This window comes from Suncus etruscus, chromosome 5, assembly GCF_024139225.1.
Source record: "Suncus etruscus isolate mSunEtr1 chromosome 5, mSunEtr1.pri.cur, whole genome shotgun sequence".
Classification (NCBI taxonomy): Eukaryota; Metazoa; Chordata; class Mammalia; order Eulipotyphla; family Soricidae; genus Suncus; species Suncus etruscus.
In genome coordinates this window covers 92,425,868-92,442,641 of record NC_064852.1, presented here as the reverse complement: position 1 = coordinate 92,442,641, position 16,774 = coordinate 92,425,868, and the positions used below count along the sequence as shown (strand labels likewise).

The following is a 16,774-nucleotide window of genomic DNA, read 5'->3' as shown; positions in this document are numbered from 1 at the left end:
AAACAGACCATCTTTAAAAATACCTTTTAGAAGGAGCTGAAGAGATAGCACAGTGGTAGGGCATTTGCCTTGCATACAGCCGACCCAGGATGAACGTGGTTCGAATTCCGGCATCCCATAGGGTCCTCCGAGCCAGCCAGGAGTGACTTCTGAGTGCAGAGCCAGGAGGATCCCCTGAGTGCCACCAAGTGTGACCCAAAAACCAACCCAAAACAAAAAACCACCCAAATCTTTTGGAGAGAGTATAGAGGGGAGGATGCTTGCCTTGCATGAAACCAACTGGGATGGATTCTTCACATTCCGTATGGTCCCAAGCATTGCTGGGAGTGATCGTTCTGCACAGAGTTTAGAGTAAGTCTTGAGTACTGCTGAGTGTGACACCTTCCCCCCCCCCAAAAAAAAAAATTAAACCAAAAAGTATCTCCTAGGTTGGAGAAATAGTAGTATTAAAGCACTTGTTTTGCGTGTATGTGGTTGACTCCACCTACAACTCTATGGGGTCTCCTAAACACTCCTGGGAGAGACACAGGGACAGGACACGCATATTAGGCATGGGCCCCAAATCCCAAATAAATAATTTAAGAAGTATACCTCTTTTCTTTCATGCTGCTTTCCACAACTTTCACTATTAAGTTCACATGTGTTTTTACTTCCTTCTCTTCAACACAAAATAAAACAATGAAGGTAGAGGCTGGCAGCCTCAAGAAAGCACATTCGGCTGGAATATCTGATTCTCCAAGAGCACAGGGGGCTGTGGGTGGAAATGAGGCAGTTGGATTTTGTAAGAGAGAAAGAGAATGAGAATATTTAAAAACTGTCATCATAGAGAAGGAGGGACAGCAGCAAACAGTCTCCATATACCTGCCATTTCAGAATTCATCAGTGTTTAACTAATATATAATAAAATTTCAGCTAGTCAAAGATATTTTAGTACTATATACCTTAGCCCTTGTACTATCCCTCCAGCCCATATATGAACTTTTATACTCAGTACTGAACCTGAACAAAAATAAAGGTGGTCTGGGGGAGAAAAAGCTCTTGCCTTATGTGTGTAAGGACTGACAATGTGAAAATATATATATATATATATACATAGATAACCCACCAGTCATAGATTAGTTCTCATAAAAATTTCTTTTTTATTTTTTTAGGTTTTTTTTGGCCACACCTGGTGATGCTCAGGGGTTACTCCTGGCTATGCGTTCAGAAATTGCGCCTGGCTTAGGGGACCATATGGGATGCTGGGGGGATTGAACCGCAGTCTGTCCTAGGCTAGCGCATGCAGGCAGACACCTTATTGCTTGCGCCACCACTCTGGCCCCTCATAAAAATTTCTTAATTTCAAACTCTGTCTTCAATAGTCAGAAAACACACACACACACACACACACACACACACACACACACACACACATGCATACACACAAATTCCCTGTTTTCTAAAGCAAAATTTTTCTCTACTCATTTTCTTTTGGCTCACAATTAAGTTCTATCCTTACAGGGGTCCTCAAACGTTTTAAACAGGGGGCCAGTTCACTGTCCTTCAGACTGTTGGAGGGCCAGATTATAGTAAAAACAAAAATTATGAACAAATTTCTATGCACACTGCATATATCTTATTTAGAAGTGAAGAAACAAAATGGGAATAAATACAATATGTGGCCCGCGGGCCGTAGTTTGAGGACCATTGCTTTAAAACATCATGACCATCATCTTCCAATAAACATCCATCTACAAATTAATTAACTTTCTTGAGACAAATCCCTGGCATACCAGTCTCCTGATTCCCATGAAAAACTCACTTTTAAATACAATCGCAGCTGCCCCCCACCGCCAGTTACTGTGTCATCCACACGCCTTAACATTCTGTAATCAGCAGCCACCAGGTGCCGTATCGCATTCAGCACACTCTAGCCAGTCAATACAGACATCCCCAAACACACCCAGGCTGGTTTTGTCGAATGTTTTATTGAGTGTCGACATCTGGAGTACTGTAAAACATGCATTATCTGTAGATTCAAAAAGGAGCAAGCCACATTGTCCTCACTGTCAAATATGTCAGGCTTGGCATACATGATGGAGATTAATGAAGTATCATGAGAGTAATATGATTCCTGAAAAGCGCCTACAATTTTGTGTGGGGTCTTAATCACGTGAAAAGCAAAGCTGTTCACATTTAGCGAACTTGCATTTCACTGGAGGTACACAGTATCTTAGTTTTAAAACAAATAAAAACAATCTGTTTTTAGAAGAATCCCCACCCCCAACTTTATTTATCCCTTCAGTTTTCACAAATTTTAATTAAAAAAATCATATGCCTTTTGAAGGTTACACTTTTTATCTGAACAATAACTAAAGTTTATTTCTTCTTCGGTTGCTGAGGTGTATTAAATTTGAAGAAGATAATATCTCCATCTTCAACGATATAATTTCTGCCTTGTTGTCTGTATTTTCCAGCAGCCTGCAAATAAAAAACATGAGAGAAAATGAGTTATTATTTTAAAACAAAATACAGCAAGTCAATGGTAAGAGTATATACAAAAACTACTATGCTTCCAGGGCCACATTAAAAAAAAAAAACTATAGAAAGGTAAACAAGTTCAAAACTAGTCTCAGAAAGAAGCCAATATTTTTAATTTGGGCAGACCTAGATTTTCCATATATACATAATCATAATGTATTCTCCACTAAATTGTTGGTATATAAATGTAATTATACCAATATCATTAAGTTTCATTACATGCTGTTTATGGTACATTTCTGATGTGTCTGCAAACATCTAGCAAGTCACTGTAATAAAACAGATCAAACCATGCTGAGGGAAAAAAGGACTGACTATATAACTAATCTAATGCTGCTTTATTTACTTTATTGATAACACTGGGTATGCCCCCAGTCCCAAAGAGTATTGCAAGGAAAAAAAAAACTATTATTAGTTGTAATGCATATGGTTTAAATGATTTCTTTTTCATTTTAAAACTTATTCTTAAGAATGATCAGAGATGGGCCGGGTAGGTGGTGCTGGAGGTAAGGTGTCTGCCTTGCAAGCGCTAGCCAAGGAAGGACCGCGGTTCGATCCCCCGGCGTCCCATATGGTCCCCCCAAGCCAGGGGCGATTTCTGAGCACATAGCCAGGAGTAACCCCTGAGCGTCAAACGGGTGTGGCCCAAAAACCAAAAAAAAAAAAAAAAAAAAAAAAAGAATGATCAGAGATAACTAGAATCTATTGTGAAGCTTACATAGTAATGGTCTCAGTAACAAGCAGACTCTAACAGGTTGGAACTGCAAAGATATTTTTTCTACTTGTAAATTAGTCAGCAAAGCAACTGATTCCACCTGCTGGTATGTAGCTGGAGACGGGTAATTTGCCAGTAATCCGATGCAGGCATGCAGTGATCCAGAGATGCAGGCTCATCCAGTGCATCGCAAATGCACATTGCCCAAAGCACAACAGGCTCTCATACACATCTCTGCATATACCAAGCTCAAGAGTCCCACGTGGCCCGACCATTGACCACAAAAAAGGACTTGCATCTCTTTGCATTTCCAAATGCATTTTCAAAAGATTTACTTGATAAGGATATGTCTAGAACATAAAACCTTGCCTAACAAAGTTAGTCCTTCTTTTTGAATATGTTAATAACAATGTTCAAAAAGATGAAATGCAATTCTACTTATCTAAGAGGCCAACACCAACGAAGATCATATATCTGACATTAAAATGAACAGGTAACAGAGCAGAATTTAGTATATTTTCATTAATTTAGAATACAAACAAAAAAAATTTACCAATCAGCAATGTTTTACTAAAGTAAAACCAATTTTAAAAAAGTCAAAATACCCTAACATTTCAAAAGATAGACACTTATATGATTTTTGTAAAGATCTGTGATGTGTGTGCAGTAGGCCTTTGCTACTTTTTTCAAGAATCTAAAGCCCAATGTTAAGCAACTATACATACAACTTAAATCCAAAACATACTGAGGTGATATATAAATGTAAGTTTATATACTTTGTTACCACTCAAGTTTACTACTAATTAAAGGTGACAGTGTTCCTTTAAATTCTCTAGAGACCATTTAATCCATTTCCACTGCTATCAGAAACACTGGTTAGAGAAAAAAAAATCAATACCCATTTGTGAATCTTGAGTATGTATTAAACAAGACACGTCTAACCAGTTCATTTGCACTTGAAAGCAGCCATCTGTAGAAGCCAGCTTTGCCTAAGCAGATATGATTGCTAATAATGTGATATCCCTGTAGACTACAAAGCCCACACAGAGCTATTCAGTATATAGTTCACAGCACTGGCATTAAATTAGTTATGCTGCACTGGTGTTAGAAACACACACACATACACATATACACAATCTTGCTCTAAACCTAAGCCTACTTGGAAATATGCAAGTAAATATTTGGTGAATAAGACAGAATAAAGCAATCCACAAAAGCCTTATTTTACTTGGAGTTCAAAATCAGAAATGCTAGTTTTGGAGATTAAAAACAACAATCAATATTTAATGGAGTTCTAGGCTAAAAAATCAGAGGTCCATCATTTCCAGCTTACAGTATTAAAGATCCTAATTAGTGAAAATCATTTTAATAGGCAGAAAACATTATTTTACTGCATTTTATAAAGTATTGCTATCCTGCTTACCAGGAAGTCACAATTTATACATCTTTCAAGTTTATTGTAACATAGACATCTATAAAAGATTGGTAAAATGGTCTTTTATGAGAATACATAAAAAGCATTTGCTGAATTCCAATGGGGGGGGGATTTGTAAATTTTGCTTTATGTGGCCACAGAGAGGAATGTTAAGGGGTTACTCCTGGCTCTGTGCTCAGGGGTCACCACACCTGGAAGTGCTTACAGGACTCAATGAAATGCTGGAGATTAAACCCTGAAAAGAAAGTCCTCAACCCAGTGTACTATTGTTCCGGCCTTGTAAAAATATTCTTATTTTTTAATCATTTTTAAAAATACTTAGGATGGCTGGCGAGGTGGCGCTAGAGGTAAGGTGGCTGCCTTGCAAGCACTAGCCAAGGAAAGGACCGCGGTTCGATCCCCGGCGTCCCATATGGTCCCCCCAAGCCAGGGGCAATTTCTGAGCGCTTAGCCAGGAGTAACCCCTGAGCATCAAACGGGTGTGGCCCGAAAAAAAAAACAACAAACAAAAAAACTTAGGATGTAATCAGAGATTCTCAAGTTTAATTAGTACTTCATTATTAATATTTGCATATCAATATAGATGACACTACTAAAATTACTTTGTTTAGTTATTCTTTTTTGCTTAAAAATAACAAGATTCTCACTCCACGGAACCAATTATACCAAGGTTCCTGCTTTCTCTTCTTGGGTTCCAAGAGTTCTATTAAAATCTTACTGTTCAGAATGATCTTTCCAATAATACTAGTAAGAAAAATAATTTAGATTTATTTCAAATTATGAAAAAGCAAAAATAAGATCTCTTTAAATCTTCTAGTATGTTTTGTGAGTCTTCAGATATCAAGTCTTCCCACACTATGTCAGCTAAATAACGACCCAATAGAGAAGATACTGACTAGATTTCACTAAAACCCAACAGCCAAATGAAATTAAAAAATAATTTATTATTTATGCTTCACTATTAGTGGCTGCAAATCAAATCACATTATTAGCTAAAAATAAAGCACAACTTTGGACCTGCCCTCTAGTGTTGAGAAAGCAAATCAAATTCTCAAAGAGCTCTAAAAATATATGGTCAAAAAGTTTCAAGAACAGATTCACTTAGCTCAATTCCTATATACTTCCTTGAATTAATCAGTAAGGTCATAAGATGCTAGTTCATACATGCTTTCTAATATTCACATAATTTTCACCAATCATCAATGAAGAAATTCTATGAAATTTAGAATTAAAGCAAGCTTATTTCTTTTTTTAGGAAGATAAGAAATTACTGGCAACACATTAAAAACAATTTAAAATCATATAAACATCCAGAGTGATTCAATCAGTTGAAAGTAAACCCCCAAGCCCCAAAGACATCCTTATTTTATTTTAGACCACACCTGGTTTAAAAGATGGCTTGTTGTTCATTTTGGTTAGTAGTCTCTCTACATCAGTAAAAATGACAAAATATGAAAATCAGAAAATATAATTTATTACCTTGACCGCATTTTCAGAACCTTCCTCTTTAAAATCTTCGTATTTCATTACTTCAGCCATAATGAATCCTTTTTCAAAATCCGTGTGAATCTTTCCTGCGGCCTGAGGAGCCTTCGTCCCTTTCTTTGAGAAGAAAAGACCAGAGAAAACTAATTGCATTTAAGATGACTGATTGTAAGTCTGGAGTTTCCTTTCTCTGATCTGCAGTTGGGTCCAACTTAAACTTAGTTGGACATTAGTTACAATGGCAGGTGTACAATTAGCAAATTTTTAACCCTGGGCACTGCCTGGGCAGCAGATTCGGCACACAACAGTTCGGGAGATATTAAAAGAAGCATAGCTTTGTTTTTCCTAACGCCATCCACAGTTTTATTGATTTAGACACAGTGCTCTGGTGTGGGTGCAGATTTCATTTTGATTTCTATTCTTTACAGTGGGGAGAATAAAAAAGGATTTTAAAGTAACTTTCAAGTTGAATTATCAAAGGTTTTAAAAAGATAAAAAGGCCTTTTAAAAATTTAGCTTATCAAAAGAACATAAAAATCAATACAAAAACCCCTGGCATTTTAAGGCACTTCCAACAAATCATTTAATGGATGTTCAGCAAGTACATATTTTTTAATTCTGATAAAATTTTACTACTCTTTTTTTGGGGGGAGAGGTCAGTTTCCAATATATTTAGGATGCACAATATATTTTGCCTCTGTCATGAAAAAAAATTCAAATTGATATAGGAAGAGAAATGTCTTATAATTACCCCATATGTTAAATTACAAGGACATATACCCAGACACACATAAGCATGGAAAGAAATCTGAGAAATAATGGTGACCTAAAGGCTGCTTAATAAAGCATGCTAAAGTGATAAGGAGTCTGACACTACAGAGCACAGTTTTTACAATAAAAGATGTATTGGGTTAATATGGCTACTCACTGATGCTTACCTGACTAAATATCTTAGCACATTAAATCATGGATACTCACAATCAGTCTTAAGATAAACCAGCTCTCACATTTTCAAAAGCCCAGAATGTGTTTACTTTTCTGCTATACATACTCAAGTTTAGAAGTCGTAAGACCTCATGAAATAAAGCAAAATAAACTGTGGCAATTTGTTTACCAACTCAAATTTGCTTTGACACTAAGTTTTAAGTCTATTTAAAAGGGCCTTAGATAGAAGTCAATCAAACATATTTTTACAAAGGAGAGAGGCGATAAAAGAAAAACAAATCTCACATTCACACAAAGCATTTAACATTATATTGAACTGCCTCCATGTTCACACCCATTTTAAATAAAAATAAATGTAACAATTACATAAATTACAGTAGTGAGTAAAAACAGAAATAACAGCAACACTAAAATTTTTCATATAGCATATACAAAAAATGTATATTAAGAGACTGAATAAGATAAAAAAATCATTTCTAAAAGTTATGACACAATTTTTATACTCAGTAACACAATTTGGAAACACATATACTTCAAAAAACGTTTTTCAATGGTATACCGTATTACAATATATTTACATTTAAAAGCAAACCGTTATAGTTCACTTTCTATTGTCCTCTGGGAATAAATTAATCATGCTTTCTGGTCACAATCAGTATACATCAATATTTAAAATACATAACACATTTTAAGTAAAAGATTCAAGATTCACCATTGCATAAAATCAACAACACCTCTATGGATTCAAATTTAAAAAAATGTGTGAATTATTACACACTGAGTTTAGCTCTTTGAGCCCAACTGTGTATCTATGAAGAGCATAATGATGTCATATTGCTTTTATTGCTGAAAATGTAATCTGAGAAAAGCAAAGGAGGAAAGAACCACCCGCAACCCAAACAAACTTAGCGAATACAAAATGAAAAGCAACATCAATTTCACTGCAGACAAACCCAGTCACACAGATTAAGCAAGCACAATACTGGTGCGTCTTATCTCTGACCACAGGAGGAGGGTAGACAGATTCTACAGGATGAAGAAATTCAGACTATGTAATAGGCAGAATCAATTGTTACCTGCCTCAATCAATGCCGCTCCACTTTCACTGTTCAGCAGCTCACAAATAATTAAAGTTATCCTGGACAAAAACCTCATCTGTAATGACTAGCTAACCGCCACCATGACAAACTTCAAAGTCAGTGATATCAATCTGAATTCAATAGTGTGGAACTGGATATAGCTGATGAATAAGTATGAATCTTACCCTGATGGTCCATGCACGCACTTCATCTGGGCCTGCAGTGAAAAAGTATTCTAGTTGGAGTGCTGCAAACCCAGCCTTAATGATCTTTGGCAAAGCGCTGAAAAAAAAATGAAACAAATTCACTCAACATATAAGTTGACTGTGCCAGAGACCAGTACAGAGTGAAAATTAATCATTTCAAGCAGAGAATGTTAAGGAATGATATTAGTAAATGACCTTTCATATCTCAATACCTTGAAGTCAGAGAGCAACTATCTATTCCTCAAAAGTCCTTTCAGACACTGGCTTTAATGCTGTTTGTCTAAATAGACCACTTTGAATTAATTAATATGAAAAAGAAAAACTAGATCTACTCATTCTGTTTTATCCAATATTAATTGTTTTCAGGAGCACAGGTCATGGACACAAAATCGCTTGACTGAAATCCACAGTTTAAACAATATATTACTGTTACTCTGAAAAAAATTAAGGCAAGTGATTCGCCATTTCCCCTCCCCCACTGAACATGACGAAAGAGTTTTGGCGATCATTCCTTCTCAAAAATATACATAACTAATACCTATGTTATAATTAAAACACTGTACAGAGATGACAGATGACAGTTAAAAACTTAATTTAAAATAAATCTTTTCACTCTGTCTCATGGTAAAGAAAGGAGAAGATTCCCTCTTTATAATGGTAATTACTCTGTCATTTATTATTCTATCAGCGCAAGCAATTAAATTACTGCAAGGAAATAGTTGATAATAAAGTGTAGGGAAAATGAATGCTAATTAACCTTTGTGTCATGTTCGCTTCCAGATACTTCTGTCTCTCCTCAGCACTCAATTCTTGCAACTTGAGTTCCAAGGCCCCACTAAAAGGAATGACCAAGGCACCTGGGTCATACTTGTCCACCCACTCTTTAATTTTTATCAACCTGTAGACAAAAAAGGGCACAACATTATCTTGTAGTGCATGCATGACTGTACCACATTCATTATTATCAAGTAGCACATACATATTCATAAGAATTGCACGGTTTTATGATGCCATCTTTTTGTGTATAGCTTTCCAAGGTCAAGGCTCTAACAGGCAGCAATTGCTTCAGGTATACGCCATCATATTTTACTATTATCTAGTTTTGCTTTAGCAGACTAGCTATAGGAACTATTATAGAAATATTTTAGAACTTTTTAAAGTTATACCAAATTGTTCAGTAGTAACATCTGTGCCCTTAAGTAAATCTCAAATTCTCAATTTATCATTTTGATCAAGTGAATTTTTTCAAAAGCAAAAGCATGAAGTTCTATTTGTATTGTCAATAATCATGATTATCATAGCAGCCAATTTTGAAGATAATTCACCCCACCCAGAATTTATAATCTTCCTTTTCCTTTCTTTCCTGGTTTTGAAGAATGTATCAAATAAAAAGAAACATTCCTAGAAATACAGATATGTAAACCTAGATATACACACAGCTGACCATTCCTTTAAAGAACTTTAAAAAATTTTAAAGACCTGTGGCTTACAATGATATCGGCAGCTGAATTTCAGGCATATATTTCAACAGCAATCTCTCTCCAAGTGTTAATTCCCATCACCAATGCTCCCATACTCTATCATCCCCTAACCCCCAAACAACATTGCCTACCCCTTGCCTGCCATCTGAGCAGGCACATTAAAGTGGTGGCTTCAACTTAGATCTCAGGTTTCCAGTACTATTGAGTCTGCTTTGAATGTAGAGCTACACCACTCTCCCATTTCCAATAAAACAGAAGCCCTGACTTCTGTTTCTCCATTACTTCTCTTTCCCATCTTCTTCCTTCCTGCCTTGATTTCTTTTCTTTGTCTTTTACCCTAAGCTCTGTTAAGGGTGCTTTAGGCATCTCCGCTTTCCCACATCTCATTTCTTCAATCAGTTATTATGAACCTTCCTTTTGTAGAATCATGATTAATAGAATCAGAGAGGAAATAAATGCCTTTAATTGCAAAGGGGCTGGCAAGCTAAGCTGGCTAGGAAACTATGTGTTACCAAGTGATTTCGTCCCCTCCCCACCCCCTGAGCAACGGAGTATTTCAGCAAAGTAGAGGTTATAACATAAATAAGTAAGTGTAGTAAATAGATTATATTAATCAATTCTGATCTTACCAATCTGCTAGTATTTTATTTCTTGGCAGGAACCACTAAAACAAAGTCTCAGTAACTATATCTATAAAAATAGAGGTAATATGAGGTCTGAGGGACAGTATACAGAGCAGGAAAGGTGTTTGCCTCCCATGCAGCCGACCAGAGTTTAATCCCAGGCAGCACATATGGTTCCTCAAGCACTGCCAGGAGTAATTCCTGAGTGCAGAGCAAGGAGTAACCCTTGTTCATTGCTGGGCATGGCTCCTCTCCAAAAACAAACAAAAAACATTTTTTTTAAATGGAATATGTATGGGGCTGGAATGACAGTACAGCTGGTAGGATGCTTCCCTTGCACATGACTGATTCAGGTTTTATCTCTAACACCCCACATGACCCCCTGAGCCCACCAGTAATAATCCCTGAGTACAGAATCTGGAGTAAGCTCTGAATATCACCAGGTGTGATACCCCCAGGACCTCCCCCACAAAACAAACAAATAATAGTACATGAAGAGCCTAAAGAAAATAGGGACTGGCTAAAATAATAATTACCAGTGGTTGCTTATCATTAGTTTTTGCTCCAAGTTAATCAGTATAGATGTTTCTGGCCCAGAAACATCATTTAGGATAGGCTCAAAATAAAGTCTATGAACATTAATATTAACATTTTATGCATATCCTGTCTTACAATTCTGTACTTCTACTACAGACGAAAATTCTACTGGCATGGGGCCGGAGAGATAGCATTTATGAGGGCGTTTGCCTCTCATACAAAAGGACAGTGGTTCGGATCTTGGCATCCCATAAGATCCCCCGAGCCTGCCAGGAACGATTTCTGAGCGTAGAGCCAGGAGGAACCCCTGAGCGCCGCCGTATGTGACCCAAAAACCAACAAAACAAAACAAAACAGTTCTACTGGCAAAATAAGAATAAAAACAAAGTGGCCCCCAAAAATGTATAGCAAAAATCCTTTAAATAATCAATGTAAATGTCTCCTTAGGAAAAAATAAACACAGGAACAGAACCACGATTTCATCAACACCTATCAAAGAAAATGAAGGAGCTCAGAGTTATTAGAAAATCAAGAGTCCAGCCTACTGAGTAGGATTTAGGAAGGGATAAAGGAATGAAAAGGCCGCACAATAGTTTACACATGTTTATTCGACATGGTCAATCTATAATTTTCTTATTTAATACTTTGGCAGTGGTTTTTGATCTTCAAATGTTTCTCCTTTTGATCACATTCTAAAAAAATCTCAAGGTTTTGTTTAGAATAAAGTATGTGTTCCTTAAAGTATAACAGCCAAAGGGGATAATTTGCTTTTACCTGATTTTGTGTGTGTGTGTGTGTGGGGGGGGGGGGTTGGTGCCAAATAGTAATGCAGGCTCATGCACCCCACCTCATTGGGTTATTTCCTCAATTCCCAGCAGAGATACTTACTTATCAAATAATGAAGAACAGTTGGAGGGGGGGAGAAAATTTCAACTTGATACTGTGTCTAGAAATAACATGAGATTCTATGTTACTTCTTTTTTTTTTTTTTGAGGGGGCCACACCCAGTGACGCTCAGGGGTTTCTCCTGGCTATGCACTCAAAAATCGCTCCTGGCTTAGGGGACCATATGGGATGCCGGGGGATCGAACTGCAGTCCATCTTAGGCTAGCACCGGCAAGGCAGATAGATGCCTTACTGCTCTGCGCCACCGCTCCGGTCGAGATTCTATGTTACTTCTTATAGTATTCAAACAAAACTGCATTAAAAATGTTATCATTGGGGGCCAGCAAGGTGGCACTAGAGGTAAGGTGTCTGCCTTGCAAGCGCTAGCCAAGAAAGGACTGTGGTTCGATCGCCTGGCGTCCCATATAGTCCCCCAAGCCAGGGGCAATTTCTGAGCGCTTAGCCAGGAGTAACCCCTGAGCATCAAACGGGTGTGGCCCGAAAAACCAAAAAAAAAAAATGTTATCATTGATGGTTTATAATACATTAATTATACAAGCCAGAACCAAGTTTGTAATAAAAGACCACATACAAATACAGATTCAATGGAAGTAAAATAGGCCCACATGAAAAGATAATTTAAGAATATCATATATATTCCATTTCCTAATTAGGGTCAATACTAATAAAACTAGAAATGTTATGAAACAACAAGAAATAATTATTTTGGCTAAAACATCAATTCAGAACAACAATAGTTCTACTCTCTCATTTGATCAGCCTTTCCTGCAGGGTCCTCAGAGGGATTATTTGCATTCCTCAGGTGTTCTATTGTACAATTCAGATGAATAAAGACTTACAAATCATTCCTCTACCGCCAATGTGAGACTTTGATCTGGTGAATACACTATTGTACCTTAACTATAATTGGCGAAAAACCTGACAGTGTAGAGCATCACAAGCTTAATAACAAAGGAGAATATCTCAAAGTGTTGACAGATGATCTTCATAATGCAGAAGCAGAGCTGGTACATTTTGCAATAAATGAGCATTGAGGTCTAAAGGTCTCTAAAGTGACTGACACCAGACCTACTACAGCCTCACGAAAAGAAAAAGGTACTGGAGCACTCTCTGGAAAGTGAGTTAGGCTCTTTGCCTGCAAGCTTCACTTCTGTGACTTTCACTGTCACCGAAAAACACAGGGAAGATGAAAAGTGAATTAGATTCTTTAACTGTCTGCTTCACTTTTGTGACTTTTACTATCAAACAAAAGTGAGAAATGTCCCAAGTGATTTTTAATTACGTGGTTGAAACAAGACCTGGGGTAATTAAAAAAAGAAGACTTTTAAGATTACAAACTGAAAAGCATGTAATAAATCTATAAGGCCTGAGAGTAACAAAAGTGAGGTAATGAGGCCAACATCACACGTCTGAATCCCACTGGGACCAGTTACCTTTTGCAGAAAAAGTCTGTCTATTCTACTGCTACAACTATCCTCCAAACTATAGCTGGCCACCTAAAAGACTGTGTATTTATTGCTCTAGAGACCATGGAGGGGCGGGGTGAGGATGTGGATACTCTGGTGTGGTGCAAGACACCGGGTTCCTGAAGCACTGCTATTAACAGTATTACAAAACACAGTGCCTCAATTAGAAAAACAACAACTACAAAGTACTATTGACATATAGGGACAGAAAATCATAGGGCCAGAGATATAGTACAGCAAGTAATTTGCCTTGCACATGATCTACACAGGTTCAATTCCAAGCAGCCAACATGATCCCGAGCTCCCAGAAATTACCTCTGGGCACAGAAGAAGGAGTAATCCCTTGGCCTACTGGGCGAAGTCCCAAAACAAAACAAATACTCAACCAACTAACCAAACAAAAGTGAACATGGAAAATCAAAGCTGAGTTCAGAAAAACAATTTTAAGTACAGGGGCTGGAGCGACAGTATAGGGGTAGGGCACTTCCCTTGACCGTGGCCCACTCAGCTTTGGTCCTCTGCACAACATATGATCCCAAGCTTGCCAGGAGTGATCCCTGAGCACAGAGTTAACAACAAACGCTGTTGGGTATGGTCCCAAAACAGAACAAACATAAAGAACAAAAAAGAAATGTCCAGGGGCCGGAGAGATAACATGGAGGTAAGGTGTTTGCCTTGCATGCAGAAGGGCAGTGGTTCGAATCCCGGTCTCCCATATAGTCCCCCGTGCCTGCCAGGAGTGATTTCTGAGCATAGAGCCAGGATTAACCCCTGAGCGCTGCCAGCTGTGACCCCAAAACAAAAAGAAAACAAAAGGTGATTTCCAAATATGCTGTCAAATAATAATTATTTCTACATATTAATTAGCAAGTATCTAAAGAAAGCTACCAAGCTATTAATGACTAAGATAACTATGATGGTATAGACTATAGAATATCAAGTTATGGGGCCGGTGAGGTGGCGCTAGAGGTAAGGTGTCTGCGCTAGCCAAGGAAGGATCACGGTTCGATCCCCCGGTGTCCCCTATGGCCCCCCCAAGCCAGGGGCAATTTCTGAGCTCTTAGCCAGGAGTAACCCTGAGCATCAAACGGGTGTGGCCCAAAAAACAAAACAAAGATTATCAAATTATGAGAGAATAAATGATAATAGTAAGTAGACTCCTCTAAATATAGACTTCCTTAGTATTCATTTTGCAAATTTATATGAACAGATTATTATCTTGAGGCTCTGTTGATTTCTCCAATGTTTTTTGTTTGTTTCTGGGCCATACCTGGCAGTACTCAGGGGTTACTCCTAGCTCTACACTCACAAATCAACAGGCTCAGAGAACCATATGGAATGCCAAGGATCAAACCTGGTTTGGCCGTATGCCAGGCAAATGCCCTACCTGCTGTGCTATATCGCTCTGGCCTCATGATTTCTTCTAAGTTTTATGAGTGAAAATAGAGAGGAATTGCCATTGGTTATATTTTTTACACCTAGTAATGATTCCCCAGCAAGAAGAGAAAGCTGAAACAGTTTTAAGGTTCTAAAGGGGATGCCTTGTGATAAGACTGGAAAGCTGTGTTCAATGGTGTCCTTTAAAATTCCATTTTAAAGATCCATATGCTATTTTTGGGTCATAATTTATTTAGGGTCTTTTTTAAGTGTCTTTTTTTGAGGAGTGGGATACCCAGTGCTCAGGACTTCTGGTTCTGCACTCAAGAGAGACGACTCCTGGTGGTTACTCGGGGGACCAGAGGGGGTGCCAGGAGTAAAACCCAGGTTGGCCATATGCAAAGCAGGTACCCTACCTGCAGTACTATTTTTCCAGCCCCCGTAACATTTTATTCTTGTGTAATGAATTCTTAGCCCCTTTTAGTATTTTAAACTAATTAATTAGAAAGTTCTTTCATCTTGCTTGAGTTAATCCTAGTTTCTTGGGTCTAATCCTTCCCTGTTCATATGTTATCTGACAAGACCCTCTAATGACAGTTGATGCCTATGTACATGCTGAGTGATTACTTGACTGCAATGATCAACCATATTTCAAAGGAGCCACAGTCCCCTGGGCTGTGGAGTCATATATAAAGGGTCGGTTTATGGCCATTTCTTTTAAGGAGAGATCCATGAATGTCTCGAGCTTCAGATCATTTTAATTTTAAGGCTTATACCGTTTCCTCCCTTAACAGTAAATATAGGGAAAAATATTTGCTCTGAAATCCTTGCAATGTCAAAAATATTTCAGTTTTACAGTGAAAATAATCAACTAGTAAAGCCATAATTACTACAGTTAACAGTTTCTTACTTTATAAGACATAATTATGCCTTTTAAATTCTAGTGGGACTCAAATCTACGAGGACCTCACAGAGCTACCTCCTCCCACACCTGGTGTTACTCAGGGGTCACTTCTGTCTCTGTGTTCAGAAATCACTCCTGGCAGACTCAGGGGACCATATGGAATACCAAGGATCGAACCTCGGTCAGTCATGTGCAAGGCAAATGCTTTACCTGCTGTGCTCCGACCCCCAAGAGCTTTGTTCTTTTTTTTAAAATTTTTTTATTTTTGGTTTTTGGGTCACACCCAGCAGCGCTCAGGAGTTAACTCCTGGCTCTACGTTCAGAAATCACTCCTGGCAGGCTTAGGGAACCATATGACATGCCAGGATTTGAACCACCATCCTTCTGCATGAGAGGCAAACGCCCTATCTCCATGCTATCTCTCTGTACCAAACTTTGTTCTTTTCAACAAATCTAGAGATCATTGATTTCTGGTAGAAGATGCTCTAATTTCATGGCACATCCAGAAATCAAAGAGGCATGATGGCTGAAATCTTTAGACACTTCAGATTTCAGCTCATATGCAATTTTGGAGTGTTATGTTCTGGGGACCATGTGGTACCAGTAATCAAACCCAAGGTTTCCACTGCAAGTCATGTGTACCAGCCCTTTGAATCACTTCCCAGCCTGCCTGCCTGCCTGCCTGCCTGCCTGCCTGCCTGCCTGCCTGCCTGCCTATCTATCTATCTATCTATCTATCTATCTATCTATCTATCTATCTATCTATCTATCTATCTATCTATCTATCTATCTATCTACCTATCTATCTATCTATCTATCTATCTATCTATCTATCTATCTATCTATCTATCTTAAAAATAATAATTAAAAACAAAACTAAACAGATACAACTCTTTTGACATTTTCTACTGCCTCAGTTGCTAAACCTATATTTCTTCACACCACATATTGTCAGAATGTCCCCAGCAACCCAGCATTAGTAAAGTCACTAACCTATTCCTAGTAAAATGAACTTCCCCCTTCTTTTTTGAGGGGGTGCACACCTGGCTGTGCTCAGAAATCGCTCCTGGCAGGCTCAGGGGATCATATGGGATG

The 16,774-nt window shown here is 38.0% G+C and overlaps 1 protein-coding gene across 2 annotated transcripts in view; it reads right to left on the bottom strand.

Moving 5' to 3' along the window:
• Nucleotides 1-1,948: 1,948 nt before the first annotated feature.
• Nucleotides 1,949-16,774, bottom strand: part of OLA1 (Obg like ATPase 1) — a 185,255-nt gene continuing 170,429 nt past the window's right edge. For both annotated transcript variants that reach the window (XM_049773463.1, XM_049773464.1), the window contains 4 exons: nucleotides 9,143-9,283; nucleotides 8,365-8,461; nucleotides 6,150-6,272; nucleotides 1,949-2,460 (listed from right to left, as the gene is read on the bottom strand). In XM_049773463.1, coding sequence (XP_049629420.1) covers nucleotides 2,359-2,460; nucleotides 6,150-6,272; nucleotides 8,365-8,461; nucleotides 9,143-9,283 — 463 coding nt within the window. In that variant the 3' untranslated portion in view covers nucleotides 1,949-2,358. The remainder of the gene's footprint in view (nucleotides 2,461-6,149; nucleotides 6,273-8,364; nucleotides 8,462-9,142; nucleotides 9,284-16,774) is intronic.